The sequence below is a fragment of the Colletotrichum acutatum genome (assembly GCF_030867785.1).
Source record: "Colletotrichum acutatum strain CBS 112980 chromosome Unknown BDZ83scaffold_34, whole genome shotgun sequence".
NCBI lineage: Eukaryota > Fungi > Ascomycota > Sordariomycetes > Glomerellales > Glomerellaceae > Colletotrichum > Colletotrichum acutatum.
Window position 1 is genome coordinate 145302 of NW_026849028.1, and position 13633 is coordinate 158934.

Consider the following 13633-nt stretch of genomic DNA (forward strand, 5'->3'; position numbering starts at 1 on the left):
AAAAAAACATGATACCCCTTTTTAGAGAACGGGAATGGGATAGAGAGTTCCCTTGTACAACATTCTGAAGGTTATAGATACATCCTTCACATATAGATAAGACGTAATACATGGAAGGTGCTACTGCTGCAACGCGGGATAAGCCGAGGCCGTTAGAGCAAGTGTCTTACACGTTCCGGCTCCGTGTGAAGCTCCAATATGTGACACTTGCCTGTCGGACTAAGAACTAGATCCAGGCAATTTCATTTGCGATAGCGTTGAACTTGCACTAAGCTGAATCACTATTTAATTGCGCCGAGGAAGATACACAGGCCAAATATGCCAGAGCAATAGTAGCCTACTACCAGTATGGTTGTCATACGATGTGCCTGATGTCATTGACCGTATCTTCTACCAGTGCCTCTCTTACAAGCCTCACCAAGTTGATACCATTTGATCGCGTTACTTGTTGCAGCTGTTCCCCGGCTCCAACTACGTCTGGCGGAGTACTCTCCAGTCTCCGACGGGAGACGGAGAGAGACGTGGGGGTTAGTAAAGTAGTCAGACAAGATTGGTTAAGGCCAACGAATCCCATGCCTTTACCTCAACCACGGTGCGTCTGGAAACTATTATGGGCATCTGAAGAAGACATGTATCACACTGTGTGTGGTCGATATCTTCCACATTTCGCAGAACTGACTACCCTAAATAGGGAATAGATGACGACTACCTCGGGGAAGGGGCCCACTGGACGTCGGATCTCTCATCATGCAGGATGTTCTTGCTATTGAATTGCTACTTACCTTATGTCCAGGAGTAAACGCGTAAGCGACGTTGGCCGGTAAATTAAGGATAGCTCAATGCCTGATATAGGATTGGTCTAAACTGAAGGTCTCTAGAATCTTACTATCCGTAGCAGATACGCAATGCCCTTCATTTTTGGTTTTTCGCTTACGAAAGAGCTGGAATGGTCGACTATTGAGTTGCCCAAAGAGTCAATTATATTATCCTACGAGTTATATGTTGACGAGCGAATCTCATTCCTCGAGAATAGCGTGCTGCCCTAAGGCCATTGTCAATCACCTCATGTATTATACCTTTACACTCACTCCATGGTTGGCCTCGACTAAGAAAAAAATGAGTCAACGGGGGGGCTCGAACTCAAGACCTTCAAAAGAAGAAGCCACCAGGGTCAATTTTCTTTGGGTTGAGGTCGGGAGTGGGCAGTCCCAACTATTAGGCCAAAGAGATCTCCTCATCCGATGGTGACGGAGGAGGCAAATAACCAATCTATAGACCATAGGCGGTGACTAAGTGTATGAATACTCACGTCTATTGATGCCAAAAATGTATATTCAAACCACCAAGCAGGATCAGCAACAGACACCAATTTTCCCATCATCTCTTTAGTTCTCCAACGTTCCATTCTCCTTCAACCCAGCCACCTCGCCCGCATTCACCCGGTCCGCCCTCTCCGTGCACTCCTCAATCACCCGCCAGAACATGGGGATATCCAGCCCGCGCGGTATCCTCACGCCCTCGCTCCCCGGCGGCAGGGCTTTCGCGACGGTCCGCCCCAGCTGCGACTTGCCCGTCTTGGCCTCTTCGAGGTCGCCCTCCGTGACGACGGTGAGCTCGAAGCGCTCGTGGTACTTTACGCAGTTGCCCTTTTTGGCGTCGTAGTCGTGAAAGGGGATCTCGTGCCGCGTGCCCGTCAGCACAGCGGCCACGGCGAGGGGGTCGTGGAGGGGGGGTCCGGCTGTGATGCCGAAGACGTCGCTTTGTTCCATTCGTGTTAGTTACTCGAGATAGTTGTGAAGGGTGCGTGTATACAACATACCTATACGTCTTGGCGAAGAACATGAGCAGCTCAACCAACATCTGCCTCAGCGTCGTCTTCCCCTTACCCGTCTTCTCCCCGCCGTGCGTGCCATACAGAAGCGCGTCCCGCACCTCCTCAGTGGCAAGAACCTGATGCGACAAGTCCAAAGGCACAAGCGTCGTCTTGGCCGCGAGCGCCTTATTATGGAACACGGCAGCTGCGGCCTCGGGGTCAATGATAATGTTGAACTCGGCCCACGGCGTCCAGTTACCCACACGGGGGACACCGTCCACGACACCCAGCACAATGTCAGTGAAGCCGTCGCCGATGGCGCCGCCCATGATGCTCAGGCCCTTGAGGTGCGCGACCAGGTCCGGGTACTTTGCGAAGAGCTCGGCGACGTTGGTGAGGGAGCCCGTGGCGACGAGCCAGGCTGTTCCGGCGGGCTGGGCGGAGAGGGCGGCGGCCATGGCGTCGATGGCGGGGACGGAGCGGTCTGCGTCTTTGGAGGGTTGGGGAAGCAGGTCGGTGCCGTCTAGGCCGGATTCGCCGTGGATGTCGGTGGCGGCTTGCATGGGCGGGCGGGACATTGGCTTTGCGGCACCGACGTGGACGGGGATGTCATTGTGTTTGCCGATTGCTGTGAGGATTGAGGTGGCGTTGTTTGTGGTTTTCCTGAGATTGTGGTTAGTATTGGGATTGAGTGATCATGAGATGTGTAAGAGATGCGGGATGCGGTTTGATGTTCACTCACTCAAGAGGGGCGTTTCCGAAGACGGTTGAGAGGCCAAGGAGCTTTATTGTTGGATGATAAGCTGCTAGGAGGATGGCAAAGGTGTCCTGTGAAACTGATTAATTCTGGTTTGAAGGTGTTTAGTGACAGTTTGTTGTAGCATGTTTGAGTTGTCACCAACATCTGAGTGAGGCAGCGCAACATCACAGGTACAGCATGAGTGACACATCACGAAGTTTAGGACAACAACTCACATCATGGCCGGGATCACAGTCCAGCCAGACCGGCACCGGTGTTTCGGGCAACTCGAGTTCGACCATGGTGGTTCAGGCAAATGGTTGTTGAGGATCAAAGAGATGTATGTGTGTGATCTGTGGCTTTTCACGACAAGCAGTGAAACCGCACAAAATTATGATGAAAATGATACTCTGTACGGATACGAGAGTTTTTGGTGTTCCCTCGGCAAGGTGAGCAGACCACGGACGTTGTCGCCGGTGCCGTGGGGTTGCGCTTTTAGTTTACAAGCCCGTGTCTGGTGCCCACTTTCGGTGGATAAGACCAAACCAAACGAGCACGGGGTGGTGGAATGGAGTAGAACACTGCGTAGTGTACTCCGTAAAGGTAAGGTATTCTGGGGCTCCAAGGATGGGGGCGGGGGAGCCGGCCGGTCTGTAGCGGGTTTGCGGAGTGCGGAATTGTTGGTGACGAGTTGAGAGGACACAGGAGGTCAATTTTAGGTAATGACTTGGATTTTGGACTTTTCCATACAACGTTTGGCCAATCCCATCAGGACCATGATGTCTGCTCTGTTTCGGCTTCCTCGTCTAGGTAATCTCAGTGGTCAGGAGTCATGGGACAAGAGATGCTTTGCGGTTCCATGGTTCTTGGAAGAATCCTGCGCAAAATAGAGTCCGCCGGGCTCTTCTTACCTCACAAGCTCACTTCACAGGACGAAATTACTCTTGGGATAGGTAGGCTGGCGAGCACCGTGGGCGGAGTCGGGCGGTCTCTGATAAGTGAGGCGGTGCCCTCCGAGCGCCGCTGCAATTCGACCTGCACCCGTTTCGGAAGGTCCAGCAGACACCACAAACGCATCCACACCCGAGAAAACAACCTCCCGTGCTTGCCGGGTCGCTGAGAAGCTAAGGCCTAGCTGAGTCACCGTGAATTTTGACTATCTCGACGTCATGCTTTATTTTGAGCTCAGGGATCCGTACCTTATTTGAGTGTTGCAGCGACAGTCTTTCGACAGTTCAGGGGTTTAACAGTCCATGTAGAAATCAATATCCTCACACGCTGGGCAGTAAACCGTAACATTTTGTGTGGTAGATGCGCTCTAGTTTGGGCGCATGAAGGGTATCATTTTGATTTTGGTAAAAACGACGGCTATATGCGTTCGTGCAGGACAAGACACTCCAATCAACAAGCCGGCAGACTGCAAGCAACAGCTCTAGGACAAGCTGATCAAAGACAGCCATTATTGACTTATTTGCCCGCTGCCTTTCGCTGCTCCATTACTCTCAGCACATCGGCCGCATTGTTGGCGTCGCCCTTCCTCTTCTTAGGGCCTCTCTTCCTCTTGCTCTTGCCGCTTTGGCCGTCATCATCGTCTCCATCGTTGCCCCATCCCGAGAGCTTGACCGGCGCATCGTCAAAGTCTGCCTCGTCTTCGAACCTGCTGGTGCCGAAGCCCATGTCCATATCTTCGGCATCTCGGTCGACGCTCTGCAGCATTCTCTTGTGGCGCTCCCGACGAGCCTTGGCTTCCTCGTCGTCGTCCTCCGCTTCTCCCTCCGGATCTTTGTTTGCCGCCTTGAGCTGTGCGGCCCTCTTGAAAGCAGCCTGTATCGCCGGGTCAGACATCGAGGGTCCTTGTAGAGTCTGCGAAGATATAAGGTCTGTCTTGGAGTCCTTGAAGTAGTTGCGCGCTTGTGCTGGCCGCGGCGGTGGCGGCATCGCGATTTTGTCGGCGCTGCTCTCATTCTTGGTCTCCTTTTCGTTGTCCTTGACCTCGCCCTCGCTATCCTCGTCAGAGCTGTCATCCATGCCAGCTAGCGGGTCATAATCGTCTCCTGCGTCGGCAAAGATGTCGTCGTTGTCGTCTTCTTCAACTTCTTCCTGTTGTTTTTGGTAAAATTCGGGTACCTCCATACCCAACGGCTTCGCATCCTTGTCTGGGATAAACTCTTTGCGCATCTCCTCCTCGGCCCCTGGCTGCAATTTGCGAACTTTCCTCTTCTCGTGACCATCTTCATCGATAATAATCAACACTTCGCGTCCCTTGCTGTCCCGTTCAATGCGGCTTCCGGCCTGTTGCTTAGCACCGATCTTCTTGAACTTGCTGTTCAGGGCGGCCTCTTGCTGAGCCTTGGCAGCCTCTCTCGCAGCCTTCATTTCGGCCAGGATCTGGTCGCGAGTTCTCTTCTTCCCAGGTGCAAGGGCCACAGGTGCAAGTTGGCCCTTCTTCTTCACCTTTTCTTTTTCGACAGCCTGCACTTCTGTTGACTCCAGCTCATCAAACGCATCGTCAACTTCCTCTTCCGGGGGTGCTTCGGCTTCCTCTTCGTTGTCTTTCTTGTCTCCATAAACATCTTCGCCCTTTCGTATTCTTTCCAGAAGCTTAAAGTCCAGTCCCTTGATCAGATGCGTGCTCGAAAGGTCTCCTCCTGCAATTTGGCTGCTGAGCTTCTCAAACGTCGCTTGGTCAATCTCCTCGTTCTTCAGGGCCTCCTCTAGCGCCTTTATTCTTTTGGCGCGGTCATCCTCCTCGTCATCGGTTCGGTCTCGTGCTCGATCGACATAGCCCTCTGCAAGTCTGGATCCCTTCGGGGCCGATGTGCGAAATTTCTTCTGGGGTTGCCCTGCCTGGTTCCTCTCGGCAAGCTGTCGCGCAAACTCATTCCGGCTATGACCAACTCCCACGGAGCGTCTAGTACACACAATCAGCTGATGGACCACCATAAACAGTGTTAAGAGGGTAACATACGGAGTCATGGGAATGCTAGATCGCTGTCGGGATCCCAACGCGCCGCCGCCTGGGGTTGCGGCGCCTTTGGTCGAAGCATTGCTCGGCGACGCAGCCTTCACGGAGTCAGCACCCAAAAGCTTGCGAAATTGTTGGTTATTCATGATCGCTCTATCTCGCAAAATTGGCGACAGAGAGGTCGGCGGCTGCAACCTGGGCTAGTTTGTTAGACGTCGTCGACGGGAGCTGTCAGTGCTCTCTGAGCAATTGAAGAACTCTGATTAGTCATGCAGATTCTAAGTTGGACGTGCAGGTTGCAGGGCGCGACGGACCCACCCACTTAACGCGCTTGCAGGCATTCACCTCGGCCGGGGCTCCGTCACTTCACCAACCTTGAACTGGCACCACGCCCTTCTGTTGATTTACGCTTTACCAAGAGGAACGAATGAACGTCGGGCTCACTCACAACTTCCAAAGATGGTGCATTCCAGTCAGCTAGCTGTATGGACGGGTTGATTTGCAAGAAAATCTTCGAGACGCAAGTCAAAAGACCGCCGCCACCACTACCAACACTCATACAGTCGTGAGTCTGCGCATTACCCGAGACAACCGACAAGATGGGCAGTCGCCTTGAGAAGAACTCCTCGCAGGTGAGGAAGAGGATTGAAAACCACGAGTTCACCGATGAGACTGGCGAAGAGTATGAGCAAAGCGCTTTCGGCGGCTTTGGCGACTACTTTCGTCGGAAAAAGATCAAGCTTCAAAACTTGGACGCCGACATGCGCGCCGCCTCGAGCGACAAGCCTCAAATCTTCAAAGGGGTCGTTGCGCATGTTATGGGCTATACACAACCGCCGCTTCATATGTGAATCACAGTCTATATCCCTGCCACGCGAAGAATATCGCTAATCAACGCTCCAGCTTACACCGCGAGCTTGTTCAACATGGCGCAGGCTTTTTGCAGTACCTGGATTCAAAGACCATGGCAACGCACATAATAGCGTCCTCTGTTCCGCCTAAGAAGTCCGTGGATTATAGCAGGTATAGACTTGTCAAACCAGCCTGGGTGACGGACTCTATTCAGGCTGGGAGACTCCTTCCTTGGTCGGATTATCGAATAAATAACCACGATGGACCGCGGCAGAAGGTATTCAGAATCGACGAATCCAACAAGCTCAGTCAATCGACACCACAAGTGAAAAGAGGTTACAGAGACCAAACCGATGCCAGCTTCTACACCAGCCAGTTCAAGGGGTCTACTGCAAGTCCCGTGACGCCCTCTTTGGGTCGTTTTGCTGAGCGGTCCGAGTCTCCGCTCGCTCAAAACCATGGTCGAAATTCGTACAGCCCAGCTTTGTCGCAGGCTATGAAGAAGCCTCCACTAAAGCCAAAGGACAATGTCGAAGAGTTTGATGACATGGAGATTGACGAGCTTATGGTCGGCATAGTTCCAGAGGAGGACAAAGCAGTCAAAGTGGAAAAGGTTGATGCCAAAGCCGCACCACCAACAATTGACGAAGGCGCCATCGAAGGAACCGATGAGCCCAAGCAGGAGTCCAAGTCGTCAGAGAATATGACGTCCGAGGAGCACAACGCCATCCTTTTGTCAGATCCCAAAATCTGGAAATCATCAACGGCGAACCCAGATTTCTTGAAGCAGTTTTACTCGGAAAGTCGTCTTCATCACCTTTCGACCTGGAAAGCCGAGCTCAAGTCGAAAATGCAGAATCTCGCCAAGGAAAAAGGGCCATCTCTCAAGTCGGTGCGAAGGAGGCCAGGGTCACGACGGTACATTATCCACGTCGATTTTGATAGCTTCTTCTGCGCTGTTTCCCTCAAGAAGAACCCACAATACGTCGATAAACCAACTGTAGTTGCTCACAGCAGCGGCACCGCCTCGGAGATTGCAAGCTGTAACTACGTTGCACGCAAATTTGGAGTCAAGAATGGCATGTGGATGAAGCGAGCACTTGAGCTGTGTCCGGATATCAAAGTCTTGCCGTACGACTTTCCCGCGTATGAAGAAGCCAGTCGACTTTTCTACGAGTCTATCCTCGATATTGGAGGGGTTGTCCAGAGTGTCAGCATCGACGAGGCCCTCGTCGACATCACGTCAATAATTCTTTCCTCTGCCGGATCCGATGGCGCAGGGGTTGACGAAGGCAGTGTTTGGAGAGAACAGGAAAAGGCAGAGGAGATTGCTCTTGCCCTGCGTAACAAGATCAAAGAGGCGACTGGCTGCGCCGTATCAGTTGGAATTGGGGCCAACATTTTGTTGGCCAAGGTCGCGCTACGAAGAGCGAAACCCGCCGGGCAATTCCAAATCAAGCCAGAGCAGGTGCTAGAAGTCATTGGCGAACTTGAGGTGAAAGATCTGCCTGGGGTCGCCTACAGTCTCAGTGGGAAGCTCGAGGAGATTGGTGTCAAGTTCGTCAAAGATATCAGACAGGTATCCAAGGACCGGCTATCTTCTTCGCTTGGACCAAAGACAGGAGAGAAGCTTTGGGAGTACGCCCGCGGCATTGACAAGACTGAAGTGGGCGAACAGACACCCCGAAAGTCCGTCTCGGCTGAGGTCAACTGGGGCATTCGCTTCATCAACCAGCAGGAAGCGGAGGAGTTCATCCTCAATCTCTGTAAAGAGCTGGAGAGACGACTTCTCAGCGAAGAGGTCAAGGGCAAGCAGTTCACTATGAAAATCATGCGCCGAGCTCAAGATGCGCCTCGAGATCCACCAAAGCATTTAGGGCATGGGAAGTGTGACTCATTTAGCAAGAGCGTCCTATTTGGAGTCGCAACTCACAACGCCGAAACCATCGCCAAGGAGGCTGTCTCAATCCTTCGATCCTACAAGTTCACCCCGGGTGACCTTCGAGGTCTTGGTGTCCAGTTGACAAAACTGGAGCCTCTCAAATCCACCACGACTGGACTAGAAAGCAGCCAACGAAGGTTAGCATTTCCAAATTTTGGTGGCCAACCGTCGGCAAAGAAGGCCCAGGTCGATCCGATTGAGGATTCAAAGAGTCCTCAGAAGACAAGGGATGCCCAAACTCGGGGCGATGTGTCTCTGGATCCCATCGCAGATGACCCGTTAACACCCAGAAAGCCCAAGATGCATCCTGCTTTGGCCCTGGCACGGGCTGGTGAAAGGGACGAAAAAGCCCACACTCCTCTCAACATCATGGGCACTCAATTCATCCTCCCATCACAGGTTGACCCCGCGGTGTTGGCTGAGTTGCCAGGCGATATCCGAGCTAAGCTTCTGAGGGGCCAAAGGCCAATGCCAGAGTCTAGACAGGCATCTCCTCAAGTGAAGTCTCGGAGTAATAGTCCCGCTATTCAGGAGGAGATGATCCCATCTCAGGTTGATCCAGAGGTCTTCAACGCTTTGCCGGATGACATGAAAGCTGAGGTCCTGGCGCAGTATGGACGCAAACCGGTGCAACAAACACGTTTACCGCAATCACCACGCAAGGACCGGCTTATCCAGGGGAAAAAGCCAATAACGCCAACAAAACGAGGCAAAAACTTGTTCAACGCCAGGGAGAGGCAGCAGGATGCAGCTGCCAATCGCAAGCAGACGAACTTCTTGGCGAACAAAGGCCCTGCGAATGCCGCACAGGAAGAAGACCCAGAAGAGCTAGATCAAGCATTCCTGGCAGAGCTCCCAGAGGACATGCGGAAGGAGATCATTGAGGACCACCGCAAGAAGCGGTTGGCCAAAAGATCTGGTCTCCTCTTCAACGCTCCCAGGAGGCAACAAAACGGCGAGTCGAGCGACGCCGCGCCCGCCGGACAGACCAAACTGCATTTCCCTGCGCCGCCGCCCAAGATGAACTTCATGGGTTCCGCTGTGAAGTCGATCCAGGAGATCAAGGACATGCTCGAGGCCTGGCACGATGGGACGCGGTACGATGGGCCGCATCAAGACGATGTCCAGGTCTTTGAAAAGTATCTCGCCAGGGTCGTCTCGGAGGAGCGAGATATGCAAAAGGCCTCGAGGCTTGTGCGGTGGCTCGAGTGGCTGGTGGAGGACGATGGCAGCGAGGGACGGGGTAAGCAGGGGTGGAGGAGGACGGTCGCGGATATCAAAGCGGCGGTCCAGAGGGCGGTTGAGCAGAGAGGCTTGGGCCCTGTGAGATTGTGAGGCTACCTTATTGTATAAGTCACGAAGTTATGATAGGATACCATTGATTGGGTTTGCGGTTTGGCATCGATTTACCTTATGCAGCGTTTCTGAAGCGGGAATCGGAAAAAGCATCGTGATGTCTGACTTGGGACCTCACATGTGAGATGTGCGTTAAGATGTACGCTGCGAGAGTGAGACAAAGTCATCAATTCAGAGATTCTATAGGCCAAATGCACACAAAACAGGGGGTATCCTCCAAGAAACAATAAAACGCTGCTGTCGTGTAACCATTCTTTTGTCCTTCGAAGAGGCTATCCCATCACCACCAAGACACCTCATCATCAGGTCATCACATTTTACAGCAACATGGACGTCGCCAAGCCGCCCACGAAAACCGCGGCCCACGATGCGGCTGCTGGCGACGATCGCAAGCCGGCGCTGACCATGTACACGCTCAACTTGAGCGCGCCGCCGCAGACCATGCCCTGGTTGCCGTCGCAGGGCAGATTGCACTGGCTATCGTCGAGCTTGACCGCCAGGCCCGAGATTCTCTGGGCGCACCAGCATTCGCTACACAAATTGGATCTGTCAGTTTTGTTTCTCGTCTTACACACACAGCGGGCATGACCTTAACAAAAGAGGTTTTGAGGAAAGGATGGAGAAGTTGGAAAGCGAGAAGAGAGTAGAGTGAGAACCACGTACCGAGAATACTCGACGCCTGCGTAGTTGTACTGCTTATCGGCGCCGGTGCTGCAGAAGCTGAGGCACAGCGGCACCGTCATGTTGCCCTCCATGACCTTGGATGCGCCGCCCGAGAGGGCGCGGTCGTGGGCCGTGTTGGGGAGGTCGTTTGTCTCGTTGTAGCAGCCTTGGTACTTGTACTTGTCGGAGCCCGTGTAGATTGAGAGTTGGGCCGCCGCAAGCGGCGCGAGGATGGCGAGGACGGCGAGGAGGAGGAGACGGGATAGGAGGGTGTTGCGGGCCATTGTTGTCGTTTTTCCTTGGGGTTTCGAAAAAAAAAAAGGGCTGTAGTTGAATGGAATTCTAGTCGGGACACCTCGTTTCTATCCTTCTCTTTGCTATCTGCTGAGCCTTTCTTGGTGAAGCTGTGGGAACTTCGGCAGTGGCGGGATCGTCGAGTATTGTTTCTTTGCGCGTTGAGTGGAAGGCGGTTATCGACGCTTATCTAGGACCCAAACAATGGCACACCGGATATCATAAATCGTAAGGGGAGATTGGGCTACGGGTATGGCGTGTTCTCATACTGAGGTCATCTCTTCGTTGGTCCTGCTTCAAGATGTCCTAATACAAAACCCCGCGAAATGAGTGAACGAGTGAAGCAAGAGAGCGCGGAGGCAAGACGAATGAGAGAAAAAAAAAGATCAGCAGGCTAATTCAGTTTTATTCCGTCCGGGCGGCGCGAAACCCCTTCAAGGAGATTTGCACACCACCACTGCGCCGCGATGAGGCTGGAAGCCATTGGTGGTTTGGGTCTAGTGCCCAGACGCTACCACACCCTTTCGATAAACCTCACAAACGGGAAATCTCACATTCAGGTCCCTCAGGAACGGTCCAATGGGTTTTAGCGTCCGGGAGGCCGCTAGAGGTCTCGCGTGGTTTGCATAGGCTCAAAGACGCACATTTCAGGGGAGGGCCCTTGTTCGCACTTCGGGAGAATAGTGAGTTGTCTCCACTACAGCTGAAGTTTGGGGCCTGTTCTAGACCGGATTGAGATGGGCGAGAAGCACCTATCCTTTGGGTGCAAGTTGGGTGTGGTCCGTGGGCGAGCCCGGCGCCAGGGTTTGAGGGCGTGAGGGAGAAGATCTCAGCTGTTTCCACCGAGGTACCACGAATGTGAAGCATGTATTTTCTGTTATGAGGCTTGGGTCTTTCTTCTCATGTAGTCACTTGATCAACCCAAACTGCATGCCATTATGTTGTAAATTAATTTCATTATGAAGGTTTCGTTTCGTAACCTATTTCGATCTCATGTGTGAATCAAGAGATGGACTACCGCTGAGCCATGGTTTGATTTAATTAGGCCGAGGGGCGCACCGGGCGGCAGACGTCTCCCGACGACAAAGCATCAGCTGCTCTTCGGTCTTCTGTGTCCTTACATACGGACCTCGACGGTTCTCCAGCAGCTGGACGTTATTCCCGAAACTATTACGGCAATGACTTGCCCCAATTTCCCTTTCAGAATGACTGGTTGTTGCCCTCTGCCATACGTTCGTTGTGAGTTTATCCGACCATTCGTAGCCTCTTCTTTCTACAGGCATCAGGCAGCTGCATTGAGTTTGACCTTTGCTTTTCTTGGTATTGTGCTAGGTTCATGACAGAAACCCGCTCGGGGTGTTCTGGAACTCGCAGGGGGTAGGTTGGTTTGGATATCTTACAGCGTTGTTTGCTGTCAGGTGCCGGTCTTCACGAGTTCTGTGTGTATGTGCTCGTCTCGTAAACGCTCGAATGTGTTCGCGCGTTGCTTCGTCTTCGATCATCTATTATCACTTCAACTCATCAAAGTCGTAATCATAATGCGTCACTTCGTCCAGCGTTAGCAAAGGTACACACACTACCCCCCAACTCAGAAACTCCAGGAAGCAACTTACAAAGCGCTAATCTCCAAGTCTCCGAAAATCCTCGCCTTGAGAGTAACCTCAATATCGAGATTCAACCCCAAATGTACCGCAAACCCCCGGCTCTCGGACCCGGCATGCTTGTGCTGTTGTTGCCGGACAGGTCTTGTCTTCCGGGACCTTCGCCGTCCCCGGCCAAGATTTTGACTAATTTGTCTCATGGGAAACTCCCGTTCGGATTCGGTTTCCGAAGTAGACATGTCCGTCGCCGGCCCCGCTAACACGGCCGCGGGCGGCGGGGCGGGAAGCTCGTAGTCTATCGTCGGTCTGTCATCGTCTGGGATTCGTGCCGGTTCCTTATTGTTGCTGTCCTCGTCGTCTCCGCCCATGTCGATGAATGATGTTTGCTCGACTGGTATCGAATTATCGAACGGCATCGGGCACCATATGAATCTGTCGTCGGCGAGAGGCTCTACGGAGCCGTACATTTCTTTCGGGAGCCACACTGTAAGGCTATCGCGTTTCGCCATCTCTGCTACCTTTCTCTCTCTGTTCCTTCCTATAGCGAGTGTAGTATAAGCGAGTGAAATGTAAGTACGTAAAAAAAACAGCGAGAGTAAAGAAGCGAGAAGCTGTCAGAATTTTGGCCGAAAAGATAGATGCATTTCTGTCCAGAAATGGGAAAACAGTCATCTAAGTATGTCTCCGGCCCAGACAGACCAACTCTTTCATCATATCCCCCAATATCAACCACCAACAGCAACCAGCCAGCACCTCACGAAATCTTGGCACACAGCACCGAGCAGGATTCGAAGAGCCTGGCCGCGCCTCTCACCAGTGACCACTTGGACCAGGTATCACTGTACCGCTCAATGAAATCATGGATGGGCCCGGGTTGTATTCGCTTCCCAGGGTGTGTCGTGAGCGCCCCCCGGAGCTCTGGCCAAGAATCGACCGAGATCTGCAAGACAGCCGATCGCTGGAAGGTGTGGAACCCGCCCCCAACGGTGCAAGAAAACCCGGATTTTTGGCATTCAATTTTAAAGGGTTCTCTGCTTGCCTGGCACAACAAGCAAATAAGCACGCCGCTGATGACATCCTAACACCACGTCGTTGTTGATTCGACCCGTTTTATGCTTCCATCTGCTTGGGTACCGCTACTACTATCGGCAACGGAGTAGACCATAAAGCCCCGAGTGCTAATTTTGGAAACGGCTCAGGGTTCTTAACTGTCGTTGCTCAGATCGGAGGCTGAACTAATACCTACTCTGCTGATCAACGGTCCTCCTCGCCCATTGTGAACCCTTCTGCCGGGTTGATTAGAGCCTCTTCGTCATCCCAGTCATGGAAGTCAGCCTCCGCGGAGTATAGAGACAAAGCCTATTTATAATGCACCTTGCTATTTCGTACACCAGACAGAGCCAATTGT

At 52.7% G+C, this 13633-nt stretch overlaps 5 protein-coding genes across 5 annotated transcripts; 1 reads left to right on the top strand and 4 right to left on the bottom strand.

Moving 5' to 3' along the window:
• Nucleotides 1–1316: 1316 nt before the first annotated feature.
• Nucleotides 1317–3106, bottom strand: BDZ83DRAFT_266873 (inosine-uridine preferring nucleoside hydrolase). Its single transcript, XM_060502030.1, has 4 exons — nucleotides 2789–3106; nucleotides 2556–2641; nucleotides 1820–2476; nucleotides 1317–1758 (listed from the first exon to the last, which is right to left on the bottom strand). The coding sequence occupies exons 1-4, from the start codon at nucleotides 2852–2854 to the stop codon at nucleotides 1386–1388; spliced, it is 1182 nt and encodes a 393-aa protein (XP_060366258.1). The 5' UTR covers nucleotides 2855–3106; the 3' UTR covers nucleotides 1317–1385.
• Nucleotides 3107–3824: 718 nt separating this feature from the next.
• On the bottom strand, nucleotides 3825–5782 carry BDZ83DRAFT_266854 (uncharacterized protein). Its single transcript, XM_060502029.1, has 2 exons — nucleotides 5521–5782; nucleotides 3825–5463 (listed from the first exon to the last, which is right to left on the bottom strand). The coding sequence occupies exons 1-2, from the start codon at nucleotides 5661–5663 to the stop codon at nucleotides 4020–4022; spliced, it is 1587 nt and encodes a 528-aa protein (XP_060366259.1). The 5' UTR covers nucleotides 5664–5782; the 3' UTR covers nucleotides 3825–4019.
• An 89-nt stretch (nucleotides 5783–5871) lies between these two features.
• BDZ83DRAFT_740235 (impB/mucB/samB family protein) lies at nucleotides 5872–9826 on the top strand. Its single transcript, XM_060513061.1, has 2 exons — nucleotides 5872–6364; nucleotides 6421–9826. Exons 1-2 carry the CDS (start codon nucleotides 6117–6119, stop codon nucleotides 9644–9646), a joined length of 3474 nt encoding a protein of 1157 aa, XP_060366260.1. The 5' UTR covers nucleotides 5872–6116; the 3' UTR covers nucleotides 9647–9826.
• On the bottom strand, nucleotides 9827–10983 carry BDZ83DRAFT_616734 (WSC domain-containing protein). The gene is made up of 2 exons (XM_060507992.1): nucleotides 10331–10983; nucleotides 9827–10198 (listed from the first exon to the last, which is right to left on the bottom strand). Exons 1-2 carry the CDS (start codon nucleotides 10612–10614, stop codon nucleotides 9985–9987), a joined length of 498 nt encoding a protein of 165 aa, XP_060366261.1. The 5' UTR covers nucleotides 10615–10983; the 3' UTR covers nucleotides 9827–9984.
• Nucleotides 10984–12157: 1174 nt separating this feature from the next.
• Nucleotides 12158–12734, bottom strand: BDZ83DRAFT_751040 (uncharacterized protein; the record flags this gene model as incomplete). The annotated part of the gene is made up of 2 exons (XM_060513998.1): nucleotides 12158–12170; nucleotides 12238–12734. The coding sequence occupies 2 exons, from the start codon at nucleotides 12732–12734 to the stop codon at nucleotides 12158–12160; spliced, it is 510 nt and encodes a 169-aa protein (XP_060366262.1).
• Between the last annotated feature and the right edge of the window lie 899 nt (nucleotides 12735–13633).

What these genes read in the sequence shown, in the direction of transcription:
- BDZ83DRAFT_266873 (XM_060502030.1), bottom strand. Translation starts at nt 2,854, where the DNA reads ATGGTCGAACTCGAGTTGCCCGAAACACCGGTGCCGGTCTGGCTGGAC. An exon ending in ACTGTGATCCCGGCCATGAT is followed by an intron (nt 2,642 to 2,788) that starts GTGAGTTGTTGT and finishes TCAGTTTCACAG; the next exon opens with GACACCTTTGCCATCCTCCT. An exon ending in TTCGGAAACGCCCCTCTTGA is followed by an intron (nt 2,477 to 2,555) that starts GTGAGTGAACAT and finishes CCACAATCTCAG; the next exon opens with GAAAACCACAAACAACGCCA.
- BDZ83DRAFT_266854 (XM_060502029.1), bottom strand. Translation starts at nt 5,663, where the DNA reads ATGAATAACCAACAATTTCGCAAGCTTTTGGGTGCTGACTCCGTGAAG. An exon ending in TCTAGCATTCCCATGACTCC is followed by an intron (nt 5,464 to 5,520) that starts GTATGTTACCCT and finishes TGTGTGTACTAG; the next exon opens with ACGCTCCGTGGGAGTTGGTC.
- BDZ83DRAFT_740235 (XM_060513061.1), top strand. Translation starts at nt 6,117, where the DNA reads ATGGGCAGTCGCCTTGAGAAGAACTCCTCGCAGGTGAGGAAGAGGATT. An exon ending in ACACAACCGCCGCTTCATAT is followed by an intron (nt 6,365 to 6,420) that starts GTGAATCACAGT and finishes TCAACGCTCCAG; the next exon opens with CTTACACCGCGAGCTTGTTC.
- BDZ83DRAFT_616734 (XM_060507992.1), bottom strand. Translation starts at nt 10,614, where the DNA reads ATGGCCCGCAACACCCTCCTATCCCGTCTCCTCCTCCTCGCCGTCCTC. An exon ending in GCAGGCGTCGAGTATTCTCG is followed by an intron (nt 10,199 to 10,330) that starts GTACGTGGTTCT and finishes CAATTTGTGTAG; the next exon opens with CGAATGCTGGTGCGCCCAGA.